This window comes from Papio anubis, chromosome 7 (assembly GCF_008728515.1).
Source record: "Papio anubis isolate 15944 chromosome 7, Panubis1.0, whole genome shotgun sequence".
NCBI lineage: Eukaryota > Metazoa > Chordata > Mammalia > Primates > Cercopithecidae > Papio > Papio anubis.
Window position 1 is genome coordinate 67,225,411 of NC_044982.1, and position 20,882 is coordinate 67,246,292.

Sequence of the window (20,882 nt, forward strand, 5' to 3'; positions counted from 1 at the left end):
CCCAGAAGCAGAAGCCTGTCAGCCTGCAAAACCATGAGCCAATTAAACCTTTTTTCCTTACAAATTACTCAGTTTCAGGTAGTTCTTTACAGCAATGTGAGAATGGACTAATATAACCCATTAAACATACAAACCAAAACAACAGTTTACATAAATCTTTAAATATTAAATGATTAAATGTATAGGAAATTGTATGTAACTATCTTTCCACAGAAATTTTTTAATCTACATCAGAAAAAAAAATTCATTGACCTAGGCTTTAAGCCATTGCCAAGAACAATCACATAAAGAAATTAACGTTGGGTATTATCTCTATTAAAATTCAATCATCCCTACTGTAAAACAAATAAGCAAACTACAACCCAATACTTAATGTATTTATGTACTCCTTTTTTTTTTTTTTGAGACAGAGTCTCGCTCAGTCACCTAGGCTGGAGTGCAGCGGTGCGATCTTGGCTCACCCCAGGTTTAAGAGATTCTCATGCTTCAGCCTCCCAAGCAGCTGGGACTACAGGCATGTGCCACCACGCCTGACTAATTTTTGTATTTTAAGTAGAGACAGCGTTTCACCATGTTGGCCAAGCTGGTCTTGAACTCCCCAGCTCAAGTTATCTGCCCACGTTGGCCTCCCAAAGTGCTGGGATTACAGGTGTGAGCCACCATGCCTGGCCATATTTTTGTACTTCTACTCTAGCTATTTTGTTTTGAATTGTGACTTAAAGACCACTGTAAATGATTACGAGAAAAGGCAGAAACAGTTTAGAGGAAAATCTTCATGCTAGGAATAAAAGATCAATTACAGAAATTTATCTTTCATGATCCATTAAAAAAAGTTAGATTTGGAAGAAGAGTACAGGCAGACATAGAGTCTCCAAATATTAATCTAAGAAAAAAAACAAAGATTTGCCAGGAAACTGTATTAAGGAGTGGGACAGCTGGTGAGCAAATTTCCTTGCTACTCTGGCACTTTGTACACACGTTTTTTCAAATACCACTTCCTTGAAAGTAAGCTATCTTTTCCTTCTGTGAATCTCCCATGGCTTTTAGTACAATGCTTTACATATAGCAACATTCTCTTAAACTAATACTAATGTTTCTCTAAATCCAAAAATAATCCAATTACTAAAATCATGTGAGTAGGGATATAATTGTTTAATAACCTCTATCTTTGGTGGTTCAATCTTTTAAAATGGTATTATAAATGTAGTTCACATACTGTAGAAGTTTTTGAAAATACAGATAAGTAAAAAGAATATAAAAATCTGTCCATAATCCCATATTCAGAGATAATCATTGTTGACATTTGAGTATGTCCTTCCAAATGTATATAGTAAAACTTTTTACTTATTCTTTTTTATTTTTATAAAATGAGATGCTATTTATGCCAACTTTAAAATTTTTCAAACATATTGACGGAACTTGTTTACTTTTTGAAAATACAAACACTATCAGCAAAATAAACATAAATGTTTTCAATTAAAACAAAACCTTTGTTTCTACAGGTCTAACATCACTCTTGTATGTGCTAATATACTATGTATGTACATTAAAGGAACAAATCTTACTGCAAGTAGTACTACTACTGAAGATCAATTTTTCAATTAACAGAGATTTTAAACATTAAGTTTCAATTTGCTACTTTTTAACATCTAAAACATAACAAACACATAGCACTGTAATTCAAAGATAAATACAGTTTTACATGTGTTTTTAAAAATTTCATTATTTTAACTTCACATAAATACAGAGGAAATCAATATACCTTTAGCAACAATGACAACAAAAACCAGGACCGTTTCACAAATACCTAACAAGAACAAAAGTTAAAATATATATATAATTGGATCTTCCCAAAATTAATTCAATTAATTTTTACCATTCTCTGAAAGGAGGTGTACTTACTTAGAAAAACATCAAAAGTGTGTATATAGATGACCTACCTGTAAGCTCTTCCTTTGTTTTATCAACTTCAGATAACTGAATATAAATTTGGTTTCTTTCTCCTTCTAAGGTTTTTAAAGAAGCATTTAACTTTAAAGAAGGGAAGAAGGAGAAAAGTAACATTAATTAGTTATACAACAACAACAAAAATAACATAAAATCTCACTATAACAACCCCAACACTTTTTAAGCTTTTTTATCATTTTGATGAAATTATCACCTGGAATACAGAAACCAATAATGCAACTTCCATCTTAAAAAAACCAGCAAAGTCATCAATACTTGTAAATCTCAGAACAAGGGATAGAGAAAAGTAGTGAATGCTTTTCACTGGATGCTTAAGAAAGTGACTATTTTCATTCTATTTACTTTCAACAAAAGTTTTTATTAAAGCAGCCTTCAAACTACATTACCAAGACTTCACATAGATCAGCAAAAATGAGAATACCACTACTAGGGTGGAAAAGAGAAGGAATAAACCAGAAAAAAAGGAATCTAGTATTTACTTAAAATAGGATATAGGGCAGAAGGGGTAAGAAAATACTGAGACTAGAAGAAAAAGAATGCACTGAAGGAAGTATGAGATAAAATACAAGAAACATTTTAAATATATTCTTATCTGAAAAAATGAATACAGAACTTGGAATTTTTTATTTCGATAAATTCCAAAAATTATATGAACTTCTAAAGTTAATAACTTAAAGTAAAAAGTAATTGACGATGAAAATTCTGGTAATTTCTTAAATATTTTTATATGGGAACAATAAAATGGATTTTTTAAACAGTTACTATAAAGGAGACAGGAGTAATCCATGTTCTCTTTCTTCCTCCTTATTCTTTATATGTATCTAATAGCACAAACCTTAGCAGCATGAATCAGTTTCTTCAAAGCTCCTTTTGGAGGATTATCTACAGTGAAAATCAAAAGCACAACAATGATTTGGGAAAATAGTACGATATGACAATAGACATCAAAATGAGTTTATCAGTTCACTCAACCAAAAACTTATAATCCCTCTTCTTGCTACAATAAAGCATTTGGTATAAAGCAGAATGGCCTTGGACCTGCTTCCAGGAAGCTAAACAATAAAAGCACTGAAGTGCCATATCATTTAACAATGTTCTTCAGCTCTAACTCGAAGAACAGACTTATAACAAGGATTCGATATTCATCTAAATATAGACCACAATCGTTAACTATTCTTGGATTCTTACAGCATCCAAAATATGAGTAAAATTATAACCCAAGTTAAAACAACATTAAACAAGCATGAGTTTTCTCAAATAGAGAAAGAATTATTTCATATATGATCAAGTAGAAATGAAAAAGTATAAACAGAACTTTATATACTTATTTTAGGGATGTAATTTTTTCCAACATATTAATGTTATCATGAAAAACCTTTTAATCGCACTTTTTTCTCCTTAATAAATTTGTTAATTATGCAGGGGGTTGAGGAAGAGAACAGAAAAATAACATAAAAGTCTGAAGAACTACTACTGGTGTAAAATGAGAGAGGGGTACATGGGGCCTCTGTACTAGTTTTAGACCTCCCTATGATGCCATATTTCAAAATAAAAAGGTTTTTTCCAGGTCAAAGGAATTGGTGTGAGAATACAGTAAGTGGCTATAGTGAAACTAACTTTTGCCACTTTCACCAACTTCAGAGCACAACCAGCAATGGCAATAACAATTTGAATGGCTAAGATTAAAAGTACTGTAACCATCTGAACCTCTGACGAAAGCAAAACAAGTATCCTGAAGTATTCATTTATAGAACACTCATTTCTCAAACTAGTCATTCATCCATTTGATTAGCTTACAGTACAGGGAAAAACAGGTATTGAAATGATTATGATGTAATTTTGAAAGTGGCTATAATAAAGATATGTATAATACACAAAGAAAACAAAGCAGGGAGGCTGTAAGTGTGTCTGAGCAGCTGGAAAAAGACTTACTGAAAAGGCAATGCTCCAGCTGAAGCTAAACTACAAGGGATGGTGAGAAAGGACAGTATGTTGCAGACAGACAGAATGTGCCAAAGTAAAAGCATATAAAGAACATGGTGCACATAGGGGAAAAAAAGGAAATAGAAGAGCTAGTCACCATTTTAGCAAAAGGAGATGAGTCATGACTTAATACCTAAGTAAGCACCATTTTCTGATTCACTGTTCATTTCTAATTCCAAGTTATCATCATCCGTTATGTCTTCTCCAAGCACAGCAGCCCAATCTTTCATCTTTAGCAAGCGTTCAGTCAGAGTCTTGACATTTAACAAAGGGGAAAAACAGAGAGAGTAATGCCTTATGCTAAGAGCTTTACAGCTTCTGAATGTCCAGTTATAGTTTAAAAATCAATCCACATAAATAACAACACAAGAGCTCTTATTTTCCACCTCTTAAGATATTGTAAAGTCTTGAGAAATGATAACATTTATTGACTATTAAACTCTGCAAGATAAAAACCAAAACTAGTTATTCCCAAATCAAGTATAGTACATATTAATATCATGCAACTAAAAAGTAGTAAAATATTTTTGTATATGACATTTCTCACATGCCACAAATAACAGTGGCCTAATTAACATAAGAGTAAATTCTGTGTGACACCAAACACATCTACAGTGAGATACATAATGTATAAAAAGATCGTAGATTTTTACTTGATTTATTCAAGGAAACAATTAGCTGAGGAGTTCAACTGAGATAAAGACATTTATAAAATAGAATTTGAATGGAACATTAGAGGTTTTCCAAAAGTACTTTTTGAATTTTGTTGAATAAAGAATATTTTCCAACACTACAGATAATCAAATGACGTGTCACGTATTCCTCTGGAGGAACCCACCTAAAAATAATGCACTGCTCTACAATTTTCACCCTTTGATCTCCTCCCTCTCTTCAGAGTTCCAAACACAAATAACATGGCCTATACCTTTGAGCAGAGCTTGAGGTTAGCATTTCATTCTTGTTATCTTTAAAAGAATCCCAAATCCTTTAGTAGAGGAAGTTTAGAAAAAATAAACCAATATGTCACAGCCGGGTGCGGTGGCTCACGCCTGTAATCCCCACACTTTGGGAGGCTGAGATAGGTGGATCATCTGAGGTCAGGAGTTCAAAACTAGCCTAGCCAAAATGGTGAAACCCCGTCTTTACCAAAAATACAAAAAAATTAGCCAAGCATATTGGCACATGCCTGTAGTCCCAGCTACTCAGGAGGCTGAGGCAGGAGAATCACTTTAACACAAGAGGCAGAGGTTGCAGTGAGCTGAGATGGTGCCATTGCACTCCAGCCTGGGCGACAAGATTGAAACTCTGTCTCCAAAAAATATATATATACACACACACATATATTTTTTTACTTTATATATATATAATTTATATATATAGGACTTTATAAATATATATAAGTACACATATTTTATATATATTATATATTATTTAATATATATTTTTATATGTAATATATATTATTTACTAAATATATGTGTGTGTGTGCGCCAAATTCTAAATAAAAGAAAGCTGGAATTTTGAAAATATTCTTAGCAGCAACATAACTAGCATAAATCCATCACTTTCAATATGACAACATCACTGTGTAAATTATAGAACATTAGTTTTACATAGTATTTGATACACGTGAGTATCTGTATTTACCAGCATTAAGACTTTTTAAATGAGTAGGAAATGAAAAAAGTCAAAAAATCCTAAGTGTAATATCAATTATTTTATTCCTACAATTAGAGTCAAGTTTCAATTAAATTTATTTTTTAAAAGTATTCCTCTCCATGAAAGTACATACACCAGTTAAAGATATTCAATTAATATATATAACTATGTGTCCAATTTCTCAAACTCTTCCAACCTTCTAACAGGAGCAGACAGCATCCTGAAGAGAAACAGTAAAAACCATTATTTTTATTTCTTTATTAAATACCTAGGCTAAAATACAGGGAAGAAAACAGGACACACAGAATATTCATATAAGTATGTATGTGTGTATGTGCATGTACATACTGCAAATATGTAAGTATTCAAGAAACATTTGAAAATCTGGCCAAATACGTTATAAAAATATGTTGTGAAAATAAAAGCTGCTAAAAACTAGTTTTCAAACTTCAGAGTTAGTGTAAAATTCTAGCCAACCTGGTCACTAAAACCAGTAGAGCCATTTACCTTGATGTGATTTTCTTTATCATTTAGAACCTGTTCTGCATGTACTTTGGAGTCTTCAAATGTTATTTTCTGTTTATTAAGTTCACTCACTTGTTCTTTCCACACTTCGGCTTCTTGCAAAAGCTGAAAATGAAAATTTTAAAAATGCAACTCATTACATAAGTGAATCATTAAAAGATACTAAGAAGGCATTGTGTAGCCACTTAAAAAAGAAAGACATGGCTCCTGTTTTCAAAGAACTTTCAAAATGGGGTAGTGTAAAATAACAAACACATTCTTCAACTAGTTTATATCATATATTTATATCAAATAAAGGTTTTCTGAGTTATACATATCTTAGATTTGATCATTTCTTACCGTTCCTCATATCCCATATAAAATGTCATGCCTTACTTGCATTAAAATTTATTTTTTAAATCATTGTGCAATTTTGTACTTAAAATAATCAATCTTTAGAAATACCACCAGCCTGGCCAACATGGTGAAACCCCGTCTCTACTAAAATACAAAAATTAGCTGGGCGTGGTGACACATGCCTGTAGCCCCAGCTACTCGGGAAGCTGAGCCAGGAGAATCACTAGAACCCAGGAGGCAGAGGTTGCAGTGAGCTGAGACTGTGCCACCGCACTCCAGCCTGGCAACAGAAAGAGACTCCATCTCAAAGAAAAAATAATAATAATAACATTAATCTAGAACAGACCAGATTCTGCACAAACAGTATTCTACTACATATACTACATATACAGGAAAGTATATTCTACTACATACACTACATATATTCTACGACGTATACTACATATACAGGAAAGGAAAGCCTTTCTGAACATGACAAAAAGTAAAGATCATCATAAAAGGCAGACTTGACTATATAAAGCTTAAAAGCTTCACAAATCAAATATAACACAAATGAAATTTAAAGACAAATAACTAGAAAGGAATTCTTTTTTTTTTTTTTTTTTTTTTTAGAGGCAGGGTCTCATTCTCTCATTCAAACTGGACCACAATCTTAACTACTGGGCTCAAGATATTCTCTCACCTCAGCTTCCCAAGCAACTAGACTACAAACACATGTCACCATACCCTGCTAATTTTTTTATTTTTATTTTTTGTAGAATCAGGGTCTTGCTCTGTTGCTCAGACTGATCTTGAACTCCTGGCCTCAAGTGATCCTCCCACCTGGACCTTCCAAATCACTGGGATTACAGGTGTGACCCACTGCACCCCACCAAGAAAGTATTCTCGTAACATTTGTAGCAGAAGGTTAATAACCTTAGCATGCAAAGAGCTCTTAGACCTCAATAAGAAAAATAGGCAAAGAAAAAAAAAGACTGAGCGGGCAATTCACAAAAGAAATGGCTCATATATATGAAAAAGTCTAAATTTATTCAGTCTTTGAAACTATGTTCTACCAAAGAGTAATTATTGGATTTCTCTGCAAAACTAAGGCTTCATTAGCATATTTCCTAACACATGAAAAGTAACCCTTTTCTATGTATATATAACAGAATCAGATGATACAGGTAAAAACAAATGAGAATTCAGGAAACAATTCACATTTGGTGATTAGGTCATCTCTCATGAGGCAATAAAGAGACTTGAGTACACAGTATGCAGTATTAAACCATGAGAGAAGGAGTGTATTAGAACATGGCATCAGTGAATACAGTTTGTTTCAAGAACTTTGATTATTACAAGGGAGTTAGATGAAAGCAGTTGTAAAGAGTAAGACTAATCTAGGTGAAATATTTTCCAAGGTGGAAACATGGCAAATTTAACACGGGGTTTACCACCACTTTCTACCCAAATCTATTAAAATGGCAGAAAACAGATTTTTTTTTTCAAAGGCATAAACCCACGAGGAAAAAAGAATAGGAGATGAGACAAAAGATACTTGTAGAAATAGAAAATGGAAAGAGATGGAAGTGTGATAAAAAGACTCAACCTACTAGAGAGAACTAAAATCTAAGCCAGAACGTAGGAACACCCAAAAGTAGGCTGATTTGATATACCCCAGAAAGGATCACGATTTGAAGGCACAAATAGTAGGGAAAATAAGCAGGATTGGAAAAAAGGAGGACTGGCCAAAAGTCTGTATAAAAAGCAGTTGGAAAGCCTCCCATGACATAAATATATACACATTCTTATTCTCTCATTCATTCTCTATCTCTGTCTCTTACACACACACACACACAAACAAACACACACACACACAAACACACACACACAGACACACAGACACGCAAAACCCTACTGGGTTATTCTTTGGAGAGGTAGAACCTGAGACTCTGGGACATCTATCCAGGTAAAGGTGGAAATAACATACTGAAAACATAAAAGTACTGAGAGGAAACTGACTTACTGAACAGTCAGACACCAGCACTCTTTTCCTGACTGAGTTGCAAGACTGTTGGCAAATAGGCTTACATCTCCCAAATGGGAAATGTGGAGGACTCATCCCCGTGCAAACGGTTGTCAGACACCAACAACTGAGAATCCTCCAATTATAAATACCCTAACCTGGCCAGGTGCAGTGGTTCCTGCCTGTAATCCCAGCACTCTGGGAGGCCGAGGCAGGCAGATCACTTGAGGTCAAGAGTTCAAGACCAACCTGGCCAACATGGTGAAACCCCATCCCTACCAAAAACACAAGAATTAGCCAGATGTGGTGGTGCATGCCTGTAATCCCAGCTACTTGGGAGGCTGAGGCAGGAGAATCACTTGAACCCAGGCAGCAGAGGTTACAGTGAGCCGAGATAGCGCCCTGAACTCCAGACTGGGTGACAAAGTGAGACTCTGTCTCAAAAAAAAACAGAAAAAAAAGAAAAGAAATACTCTAACCAGAATATCCTATAGAAAAGCCCGCCAACAGCTGGGTGCAATGGCTCACGCTTGTAATCCCAGCACTTTGGGAGGCCGAGGTGAGTGGATCACCTGAGGTCAGGAGTTCAAGACCAGCCTGGCCAACATAGTGAAACCCCATCTCTAGTAAAAATACAAAAAATTAGCCGGGCGTGGTGGCAGACGCTTATAATCCCAGCTTGGGAGGCTGAGGCAGGAGAATCACTTGAACCCAGGAGGCGGAAGTTGCAGTGAGCCAAGATCACTCCAGCCTGATCAGCAAGGCGAGACTCCATCTCAAAAACAAAAAAAGAACAAAAAAAAAAAAACAAAACAAAAGAAAACCCCGCCAGTGGCCAGGCACGGTGGCTCGCACCTGTAATCCCAGCACTTAGGGAGGCCAAGGCGGGTAGATCATGAGGTCAAGAGATGTGTAATGATCTGTAATTTCAGAGAAGAGGAAACAATAAAAAGATATTAAAAGCTTCCAGGGAGGAAAAAAGCAGATTACCAAATATATCCAATTATCTGAATAGCTTCTGACTTATTAAAAGCAATACTGGAAAGTCAAGACAATGGAGTGACAGTGTCAAAATTTTGAGGAAAAAAAAATATGCCAACCCAGAATATATTCAACCAAAATATCAACAAGTATGAGAAACAAGACATTTCCAGGCATGTAAGTTCTTAAAAAATTACTTCCTATACCTCTTCCTCAGAAAGTGAACCAAAAGAATTAACCACAAAAGAGCTTAGATATGGGAAATAGAAGATCTAACACAGGAGAAAGACAAGAGGAATCTTTAGGATGGGGGTGAAGTGAAATCTCGGGACACAGAACAGAACACACACCTACAGAATTAGTTCTTATTAAACCAGGAGAGGCCCGAGAAAAAAACTGCTTCAAGAGAAAGAAAATGAAATTAACATATTAAACAAAGCATTTGAAGGCATGAATAAGATACCTGTATCTCTAGAAGACAGCGTACAGATGAACCAGGTAAGTATACAAGAAACAAAACAATTATTAACTCTAAGGAAAATATTGAATAAGACAGAATATGTAATAAGAACAAACCACAAGGCCAGGTGCAGTGGCTCACGCCTGTAATCCTAGCACTTTTGGAGGCCGAGGCGGGCGGATCATGAGGTCAAGAGATGGAGACCATCCTGGTCAACATGGTGAAACCCCGTCTCCACTAAAAATACAAAAATTAGCTGGGCATAGAAGCGCGCACCTGTACACGCGCCTGTAGTCCCAGCTACTCAGGAGGCTGAGGCAGGAGAATTGCTTGAACCTAGGAGGCAGAGGTTGCAATGAGCCAAGATCACACAACTGCACTCCAGCCTGGCAACAGAGTGAGACTCCGTCTTAAAAAAAAAAAAAAAACACACACACAACAACAACAACAACAACAAACCATGTGGCTCTGGTGTGAGTAATATTTGGATAATTATAATAACTTAATCACTGAAAAATTTTCCCACTGAAAAGTTACAATTATATTGGCAAAGCAGAAGAAGAAATATACCTGGGAGTATCTATGTATGTGGGCGAGAAACAGGGCAAATGCCACCTCCTCATGTGATCTGCTGCCAGAACTGCTTCTATATTTAGGCCCCAGATCTATAACTTCAATAATCCTCACTCGTATTCTCTGTACCCCTTCAGTCTGGTTTTAAGTTGGTTATGATTACCAAAATGCTAAATGCCCTGGCTTACTTTCCCTGTCCTGGGGGTAGAGGCTGCCAAAAGTATACACTTTGGTATACTATACAAAAGAGACAGACACTGAAATACGTAAGGGAGACTTGTCCTACTCTCGTACTCTCAAGGAAAAGCCTACACTTGTCCCTAGCATGGGTCAGTCATGAGGATGCCAAGAATATTTATAATTACATATTCACAAGTTGAAGGGTCCCTACAGAATACAAACCTGTTTCTCACTTTCCTGCAGTTGAGAATTTTCATTCAAAGCATCTTTTATTGCTATCTTCAGTCGTTCTTCATTCATTTGAAATATCCTGAAGGTCATTTTGGCCTAAGTAAAACAAAAAATATCAAGTTTGTAACAATTAATTTAATACACATCTTTACACATACTCCCTAGAACACAGAATTAAACAAAGCAAAACCATGCCAATATTAACAGCAGAGGCAGCATGGTGTAGCAGAAAAAAGGCTTGTCTAGAATTGCGGTCTAGTCCTGCCTCTCCCACTAACTTGCTACGATGTGACCTTGGACAAACCTCTTGTAACTTTCTATGTACTGTGCAGCAAATTTTGATAACTATTTGTTCTGTCTCCCCTACTAAAATTTAAGCTTCCTGGGGACTTTTTTGTCTATTAATGTTAAGTGTCAAGCAACCAGTCCTCAATATATAGTAATAGCTCAACAACACTTATCCATTGAAAAGATGAACTTTTCTGAAGTAGTGCATGTAAAAAAGAAAATACAAGCTGGGTGCGTTGGCTCATGCCTGTAATCCCAGCACTTTGGGAGGCCGAGGTGGGCTGATCACTCAAGCTCAGGAGTTCAAGACCAGCCTGGCCAACATGGCAAAACCCCGCCTCTACTAAAAATACAAAACTTAGCCAGGTGTGGTGGCGCATGCCTGTAATCCCAGCTACTCAGGAGGCTAAGGCAGAAGAATTGCTTGAACCCAGGAGGTGGAAGTTGCAGTGAGCCAAGATCATGCCACTGTACTCCAGCCTGGGCAACAAAGCCATGCTCATTCATTTAGGTATTATTTAAAAAAAAAAAAAAATACATACCTGGGATCCCCTATATCTCAAATTCTACTATTATATCTTATTTCTTAATTTAAAAAAATTAAATTAAAATGATTTTCAAAAGCAATAGACCTACCAGACTAATTCAACTTACTTCAGCTACTTGTGATTTGAGGGATTTTGACTCATCTTCTAGAGACTGTATCCTTTTAGAAATATCCGCCATCTAGAAAGACAATATCAGGCAATAAATATTTACTAAACTCTAGTTTCCAAAATGCCATAAATATTAGATATACTATTAACCTAACACTTTTGCTCCATAAGCGACAGCTCAAATTAAGAAACCTTCTCAGTTTATTTAGCCATATGCTTAAAGGGATTTTATATGAACATTACATAACTATAATGTCTCATATCAACTGTAATATTTCATAACATTTAAGTTATATAGGCTCAAGATAAGTCCACTAACATGTTTTACTAAATAATCTCATATACATCAAGACTTTCGTTAAGATAGGTTTTTTTAAAAGAAAAAGTTATAATTTAATATACATGTTAAGTAATTACAAATATATACTATGTACACGATTATTCAGTTTTTATTTACATGAGCTACTTGCATAGTACATATAGAAATTTTCTATAAAAATATGCAAGAAATTTAACACAGTAACATCTAGGGGGAAGTGAAAAGAGTGGCTCTAGAAAATTTTGCTCCCTACAACCTTCTGTATTCTTTACATTTTTTACAAAAACGTAATACTTTAACCACTATCACATTAATTTTTTAAAGCTCAGTAACTTTCTTTTTCTTATATTCTCCTCAAATAAAAAAGCCTTACCAATTCATCTCGTTCAGAATGTTTACATTTCTCTTCTTTTAACTCTTTTTCTAGACAGAATATTTCATCCTCAAGTTCAGACTTGGACCTGTTCAGCTTTTCACAGGTTGCCTAAGAGAGAAAGCGAACTTTATAAAACAGATATAAGAATTTTTCATTAGAGAAAATCAGATGAGCATAATCAAAAATATGTACTGTAAGTTAAATAACTTTCATTTATATATTTGCTCATTTTTATAATATCAAAATAACAGCAACTGTAGCAGTGGTCAGCAAACTTCTGTAAAGATCCCGGAAATAAATATTTTAGGCTCATAGGCCATGCAGTCTTTGTCGCAATTACTCAACTATGCCATTGTAGTGAGAAACAAAAGCAATACCTAAATGAAAGCATGGCTGTGTTCCAATACAATTTTTTATTTAAAAAAAGTGGCCCACTAGGCACAGTTTGCCAACCTCTGCTTAAAACCATTATAAAGAAAAAAATGAGAAATAAAGCTAATTTAATATAATTAAAGGCATGACATAAAAAATCAACTAAAAAACCATCAACGCTGCTTCATGATAATATTCCACATTGAATTAAGACCTATTTTCTATGACCTTTTTAATTTAAAATGATTCGTTATTGGATTATTCCAACTGGATTTTAAATACTATAATAAACATACCTCTGATATTTGTGATCCTTCAACAAACTTGTTAAAGAAAAATAAACCAAAGATTCAAAGATTTTAATGCAGGCCAAAATAAAAGCAGAACAAATACATGCTACATTACAGTGATTTAAAAACTTGTTTATACATATTACCCCAAATTTGACTATTTCATTACAGGAATTCCCTGACCTGAATCAAAATTACTCTATTGGTTTGATTTTATCTACAGATTCAGCTATCATATTTTTTTAATTGCATTATAGTTTGAATTCAATTATGATTACTATTACTGAAAATACCATGCTAAAAAATTACTAAAATTGAAGATTTTCCAAAATATTGAATGCAGCTAAAAATTCAGAAAACTTTACTCCTATAATTCATTACCTTGAAAATAAATTGGTGTGTAATATTTTATCCTCAATATTATGAAGCTTGAGTAAATGTCTTTGTACCTACTTTTTGCTCTTCTGTTAGCATGCCAAATGCCTTCTAAAATTCTTTTATCAAACTAATAAATTACTACTGGGAGAGTAGTTAAGACAGAGAGTCAGCAAATAAAATATAATTTCAATAACTTCTTGAAGACAGTAACAGACAACAAGTGAAGAAAATATCAAGAACCTTATTTAGAATCCAATTTATAACTTCCTTTGGACTCTACTAGAAAATTCTGAATCATAACACATAAGAGTTTCTGATGATTACGGACAGCAGTGATTGAGAACTGCCACACTGTACTGGACACTTATCAAAGGTACAAGGTCTACTGTTTTCTATTTTAATATATGCAGATGCAGGGGTCTTCTGCTATGCTTTGTCACTACTCTGCTTTTTACAAGACGTCCATATCTAAACAGTAGTAAGGCATTCCCATCACTTACCCTAATCTGTCTTAGTTTAGCTACATTACAAATTACCATACTTTCCTTCCTTAAAATTAACCAAATCACACTTGGCTCAGGAAAGCCTACTTTAAGCATTATCTTCCCAGACTCCTTATTCAGTGACATCATGTTGGTAGCTTGAAACTGGCCATGGTGGAAGTATTCATACTATAGAACTCAGCAAATGGCTACAAGTAAGGCTGCTTTTTTTAAAAAAAGTTGTTAAACATTTACCAACGGACCATTACATATAACATAAGCCTCTGGCCTAATTCTAGTTAGCTCTTAATATCCTCAAGATAAAAGTAAAGGCAAATACTGTCATAATTTACGTAAGTTCTTGTTGCCAACTATTCCTAAGTTTGTGAAAATGAATCCTATTTCTCCTTTCTAGAGCAAATTGAGTCAAAAAAGGAATGATCACCTTAATACGTTTCCCAGGAATGATAGAATGAAGTTTCTATATAGCTCCTGATTCCTTGACCATAAACATGCCTGACTCAAAACAAGTTAGCAATAAAAGCTCAAATTTTTATAATATTTTATGCTACCTACTATTGTCCCATTTCCTATATTAATTTTCTTCTTAAGTTTTAACATCCAGAGATGCTCTTTCACATTTCTTTCAAACAGTTAGTTTTCAGACGACACATTTTTAAAGTTTTTGTTATTTAGTATTTTTTCCCCAGCTTTTAAATTATAGCATTTGAGTTTTTACCTCCAAACTTTGTGCTTCTGTTGCCTCCTTCTCAAAACTGGCATCCTTTAAAGATGACTCTACTTCATAGCCTTCATACTGAAACAAAGTAACAGCACAAGTAAAAACTCTACCAATTTTATTCTAAATCTTGTCTGGATAGATGCCTAAGAAGCAGACAGAATCCATTTCCACATGTACATTAAGTTTACTTGGATTTATTTAGCTTTAAGTTTTTCAAATCTGACCACTATAACAATGCCAGAGCAGCTAACACATCACAGACGGCTAGCTCAGGCAACAAATGTCAGAACTTCACCTGTAAGAGTAAAGTCTGTTTCTCAGAGAACATAGGACTATAACTCATATTAGCATCTTTTACTAAAAATGAGGTTAAAATTCTAATGGTAAGATTGTACTAAAGATTATCCAAAGATTTACTCAAAGAGCGTATTTTTATGTAAGCTGTCTAATTATGGCCACAACAAGTAAACCCTTTCTTTAAGCCTATTCATTAAAGAGAAATTTATAGTAACTGACCATCAAAACTTTTCACTTTTAATTCATACCATACAACAAATAAAGCAAGTGGGGAATATAAAAATCTGTAAAAGGTAGGGAACAGCCATCAAAAAATGGAAAGAACAATAAAAGACATAATGCTATAACATTTGGCAAAATGCACTTCAATTATTCCAAAAAAAAGTGATTAAATTGAAGACTAGGTTGTTCTGGATCCACCTTTCTGGCAAGAACAAGAAAAGCTTGATGAAAATACTAAAAAAAAACAAAACAAAACAAAAAAGTATCTGTCTGAAAGCCTCAGAAAGCTATCAAAACAGTGAGAATTTGTGAGAGAAGTGGGAATCCCCAGAAAGGCAAGTCTAGTATTTGGCATGTCTATTCCTCCTAGAAGAAGAGGCTGATGGGCTAAGAAACTCAGCAGAGATTTCAGGAGAATCAAAGCTGAGAAAAAAAACTTGGAGTTCAAGACCTGCCAACTCGGATGAACCCTGTCCTTGGCTAAACAATGACCTGTCCAAAGATATTCTACCCTAGAATGTCCAGGTGTGATAAAGGATCTTAAGATGGAAAGAGCTCCAGAATTATTTTGGTGGGCCCAATCTAATGCCAGGGGTCCTTATAAGGAGGAGGCAAGAGGACCAAACTTAGAAAAGAATGATATGATATGAAGATAGAAGCAGAAATTGGGGTGATGTAGTTATGAGCCAAGGAATGTTGGTAGACTCCATATAAGAGACAAAACACAGATTCTATCCTAGAACATTGCATAAAGAAACAGACTTGCTGCTATCTTAATTTCTGCCCCTAACATTGGTTTTAAGGCTGGGTATGGTAGCTCATGTCTGTAATCCCAGCACTTTGGGAGGCCAAGTGGGGAGGGTTACTTGAGGCCAAGAGTTCAAGGCCAGCCTGGGAAACATAGTGAGATCCCATCTCTACAACAAAATAATTTTTAAAAGATTAGTTCTAGACTTCTGACCTTCAAAATTGTAAGAGAATAAATGTGTGTTGTTTTACAGCACTAAGTTTGCAGTAATTTGTTACAGCAGTAAAAGGAAATTAATATCCTTACCAAGCAAAACTGGTACCTTGGATGGGTGCAGTGGCTCACACCTGTAATCCCAGCACTTTGGGAGCCCGGATCACAAGGATCATGAGATCAGGAGTTCAAGACCAGCCTAGCCAACATGGTTAAACTCTGTCTCTACTAAAAATACAAAAATTTGCTGGGCGTGGTGATGTGTGCTTGTTATCCCAGCTATTCAGGAGGCTGAGGCACAAGAATCACTTGAGTCCAGGAGGCGGAAGTTGCAGTGAGCCAAGATCATGCCACTGCCCTCCAGCCTGAGTGACATAGCAAGACTGTCTCAAAAAACAAAGAAGAAAAAAAAAAAAAAAAACCTGCCTACCTTATAACAAAGTCGAAACCAAAAACAGACTAATCCTCTGAACTGAGGCCCCGCTTCCAAATATCTCCATCTGTTATTAAAGTAATCTGACCTCCCAACAAAGAAAAGTCCAGGAAGAGATGGCTTCATGGCTGAATTTTACCAAATTTTCAAAGTAGAATTATTACCAATACTTCTTAAACTCTTCCAAGAAAAACAACAGGAGGGAATATTTCCTAACACATTTTGAGTCCAGCATCACCGTGATACCTAAGCCAGACCAAGAAACCACAAAAAACAAATAAACAAACAAACCTAGAGGTCAATATCTCTGATAAACACTGATGCAAAAATCCTAAATAAAATATCAGCAAATTGAAATTAACAATACATCAAAAAGATTATGCATTGTGATCAAGTGGGATGTATCCTTGGCATGCAAAGCCAGTTTAATATATGCAAATCAGCCAGGCACAGTGGCTCATGCCTGTAATCCCAGCACTTTGGGAGGCCGAGGCAGGCGGATCACGAGGTCAGGAGTTCCAGACCATCCTGGCCAACATGGTGAAACCCTGTCTCTACTAAAAAATACAAAAATTAGCCAGGCACCTGTAGTCCTAGCTACTCAGGTGGCTGAGGCCAAAGAATCGCTTGAACTCGGGAGGCAGAGGTTGCAGTGAGCTGAGATTGCGCCATTCCACTCCAGCCTGGGCAACAGAGTGACTCCATCTCAAAAAATATAAAATAAAAATAAAAATAAAAAAATATATATATATTTAAAAAATCAATTAATGTGATACATCATATTCACAGACTGAAAGACAAAAACCACATGATCATACCAATTGACACAGAAAAAAACATTCAACAAAGTTCAACATCCATTTTTTTTTTTCTTTTGAGAGATAGGTTCTCACTATGTCGCCCAGGTTGGACTTGAATTCCTGGGCTCAAGCCACCCTCCCATCTCAGGCTCCCAAGTAGGTGGGACTATAGGCACACACCCTCACGTCCAGCCCAACATCATTTCTTGATTAAAAAAAAACTCTTAACAGTTTAAGTATAGAAACAAAGTTCTGGCCAGGTGTGGTGGCTCATACCTGTAATCCCAACACTTTAGGAAGTCTAAGGAGTCTGAGACCAGCCTGGGCAACATGGCAAAACCCAGTCTCTACCAAAAATACACAAATTAGCCAGGCTTGGTGTCACACACACCTCTAGTCCTAGCTACTCTAGCGAGGCTAAGGTGGGAGAATCACTTGACCCCAGGAGGTTGAAGCTGCAGTGAGCCATGAGCATGCCACTGCACTCCATCCTGGGCAACAAAGTGAGACCTTGTCTCAAAAAACTAAATAATAGTGGCTCATGCCTGTAATCCCAGCACTTTGGGAGGCCAAGGCAGGTAGATCACAAGGTCAGGAGATCAAGACCATGCTAGCCAACATGGTGAAACCCCATCTCTACTAAAATACAAAAAAATCAGCCGGGTGTAGTGGGGCACACTTGTAGTCCCAACTACTCAGGAGGCTGAAGCAGAATTGCTTGAACCCAGGAGGCAGAGTTGCAGTGAGCTGAGATCACGCCACTGCACTCCAGTCTGGTGAAAGAGCAAGACTCCATCTTAAAAAAATAAATAAATAAACAATAATAAAATTTTTAAAATAATGAAAAAAAAAAGAAAAAAGAAAAAGAAATAAAGTTCCTCAACATAACAAAAGCCATTTATGAAAAACTTACAGCAAATATCATCATCAGTGGTGAGAAACTGAAACCTTTTCCACTAAGATCTGGTACAAAGTAAGGATGCCCACAATCAACACTTCTATTCAAAACAGTATTGGAAGGGCTGGGTGCGGTGGCTCACACCTGTAATCCCAGCACTTTGGGAGGCTGAGACAAGTGGATCACTTGAGCCCCAGAGTTTGAGACCAGCGTGGGCAACTTGGCCAAACACCATCTCTACAAAAAAAAAACACAAGCGTGGTGGCGTACGCCTGTAGTCCCAGCTACTTGGGAGGCTAAGGTGGGAGAAACACCTGAACCTGGAAGGCTGAGGCTGCAGTGAGCCATGACCATGCCACTGCACTCCAGCCTGGGCAACAGCGTGAGACCTTGTCTCAAAAAACAAAAACAAAATAGCACTGGAAGTACTATCAAGAGCAATTAGACAAGAAAAAGAAATAAAAGGCCTGGTACAGTGGCTCATGCCTATAATCCCAACACTTTGGGAAGCCAAGGTGGGCAGATCACTTGAGGTCAGGAGTTCAAGACCAGCCTGTCCAACATGGTGAAACCCTGTCTTTACCAAAAAATACCAAAAAAAAAAAAAAAAAAAATAGCCAGGCATGGTGGTGCACACCTGCAATCCCAGCAATTTGGGAGGCTGAGGTGGGAGAATCACTTGAACCCAGGAGGTAGAGGTTGCAGTGAGCTGAGATCACACTGCTGCACTCCAGCCTGGGCAACAGAGTGAGACCCTGTCTCAAAAAAAAAAAAAAAAAAAAACGGAAGGAAGGAAGAGAAGGATAAAAGATATCCAAATCAGAAAAGTAAAATTATCTGTTTGCAGATGATATGATCCTATATGTAGAAAACCCAAAAGATGTCATCAAAAATACAGATCTAATAACTGAATTCAGTAAAGATGCAGGATATAATATCAAAACAAAACTATGTCATTTCTATACACAAATAATGGCCTAACCAAAAAGGAAACCTAGAAAACAATCCTATTTACATAGCATCAAAAAAGTAAAATAAAATACTTAGGAACAAATTCAACCAAGGAGGTGAAAGATCTATACACTAAAAAGTATAAAACATTGATGAAAGAAATTGAAGAGCACACGAAGAAATGGAAAGGCAGCCAAAATCTCAATGGCATTCTTCACAGAAATTTTTTTACTCTAAATTTAATATGGAATAGCAAAAGATCCCAAAGAGTCAAAGCAATTCTGAGAAAAACAGAGTTAGCAGCATCAGACTAACTGATTGTAAATTATATTCCAAAGCTGTAGTAATAAAAACAGTGTGGTGCCAGTATAAAAACAAATACACAGACCAGTGGAACAGAACAGAGAGCCCAGAAATAAATCCAAACAGATATGGTCAAATTTTCAAGAGGGCACCAAGAATACACAATGCAGAAAGAATAGTCTCTTCAACAAATGGAACTGAGAAAACTGGATTTCACATGCAAAAGAATGAAATTGAAGTCTTATTTTATACAATACATAGAAATCAATTCAAAGTGGACAAAAGACGTAAACATAAAACCTGAAACTACAAAACTCCTAAAAGAAAACACAGGGAAAAAGCTCCCTGACACTGGCCTTGACAATAATTTATTGAATATCACATCAAAAACTTAGGCTACAAAAGCAAAAAATAAGTGAACAGGACTATATCAAACTAAAAAGCTTTTGCACAGCAAAAGAAACAATAAAATGAAAGTTCCTTTGAGGCGAAGCTGCAAGGTAAAAAAAATAAAAATATACGTAAGTAAACACAATAAAAAGGCAACCTACAGATTGAGAAAAAATATATCAGATAAGGGGTTAGTATTCAATATTTTAAAAGCCCTCATACAACTCAACAGCAAGCAAACATATAACCTGATTAAAAAACAGGCAAAGGACTTAGATAGATATTTCTCTGAAGATGACATAAAAATGGCCAACACTATGTGAAATGGTGTTCAACACCACCAATCATCAAGGAAATGCAAATCAAAAACACAATGAGATATTACCGTATATCTGTTAGAATAGCTATTACCAAAAAGACAAGTGAGACGACAAATATTTGTGAAGTTATGGAGAAAAGGGAACCCTCATACAACAAACCTCGAAGTCGCAAGTTTACCTGTGTAACAAATCTGCACTTGTACCCCTGAACTGAAAATAAAAGTTACCAAAAAAAAAGGAGAGAACCTTTTTTCTAGACAAGAAAAGAGAAAGGCATAGAGCAGGTCCTTTGTCCTTTGAATTACATTGTTTTCTTCAATATTGTTTCATTATAACATTGATGAGGGGGAAAAAACTGAGTTCAGTATATACATTGTTTCACTTAAAGTCAATTTTCAAGAAACTATCAAGGACATTGAGGGCTTGCCGTACACTATTGGCAGGGATGTAGATTGGTACAGTCATTATAGAAAATAGTATGGAGACTCCTAAAGAAATTTAAA

The 20,882-nt window shown here is 35.7% G+C and overlaps 1 protein-coding gene across 18 annotated transcripts in view; it reads right to left on the minus strand.

Annotated features, from left to right (window-relative positions):
• Positions 1–20,882, minus strand: part of MIA2 (MIA SH3 domain ER export factor 2) — a 117,000-nt gene that overhangs the window by 46,875 nt on the left and 49,243 nt on the right. For 10 of the 18 annotated variants that reach the window (XM_031668151.1, XM_031668154.1, XM_031668155.1 and 7 more), the window contains 8 exons: positions 14,802–14,879; positions 12,538–12,648; positions 11,844–11,915; positions 10,893–10,997; positions 6,118–6,240; positions 4,085–4,205; positions 2,804–2,850; positions 1,941–2,031 (listed from right to left, as the gene is read on the minus strand). In XM_031668151.1, the coding sequence (XP_031524011.1) occupies positions 1,941–2,031; positions 2,804–2,850; positions 4,085–4,205; positions 6,118–6,240; positions 10,893–10,997; positions 11,844–11,915; positions 12,538–12,648; positions 14,802–14,879 (748 nt within the window). Of the gene's footprint in view, positions 1–1,762; positions 1,808–1,940; positions 2,032–2,803; positions 2,851–4,084; positions 4,206–6,117; positions 6,241–10,892; positions 10,998–11,843; positions 11,916–12,537; positions 12,649–13,208; positions 13,236–14,801; positions 14,880–20,882 lie in introns of all 18 variants that reach the window. The other 8 variants (XM_031668161.1, XM_031668156.1, XM_031668150.1 and 5 more) reach the window with 3 other exon arrangements.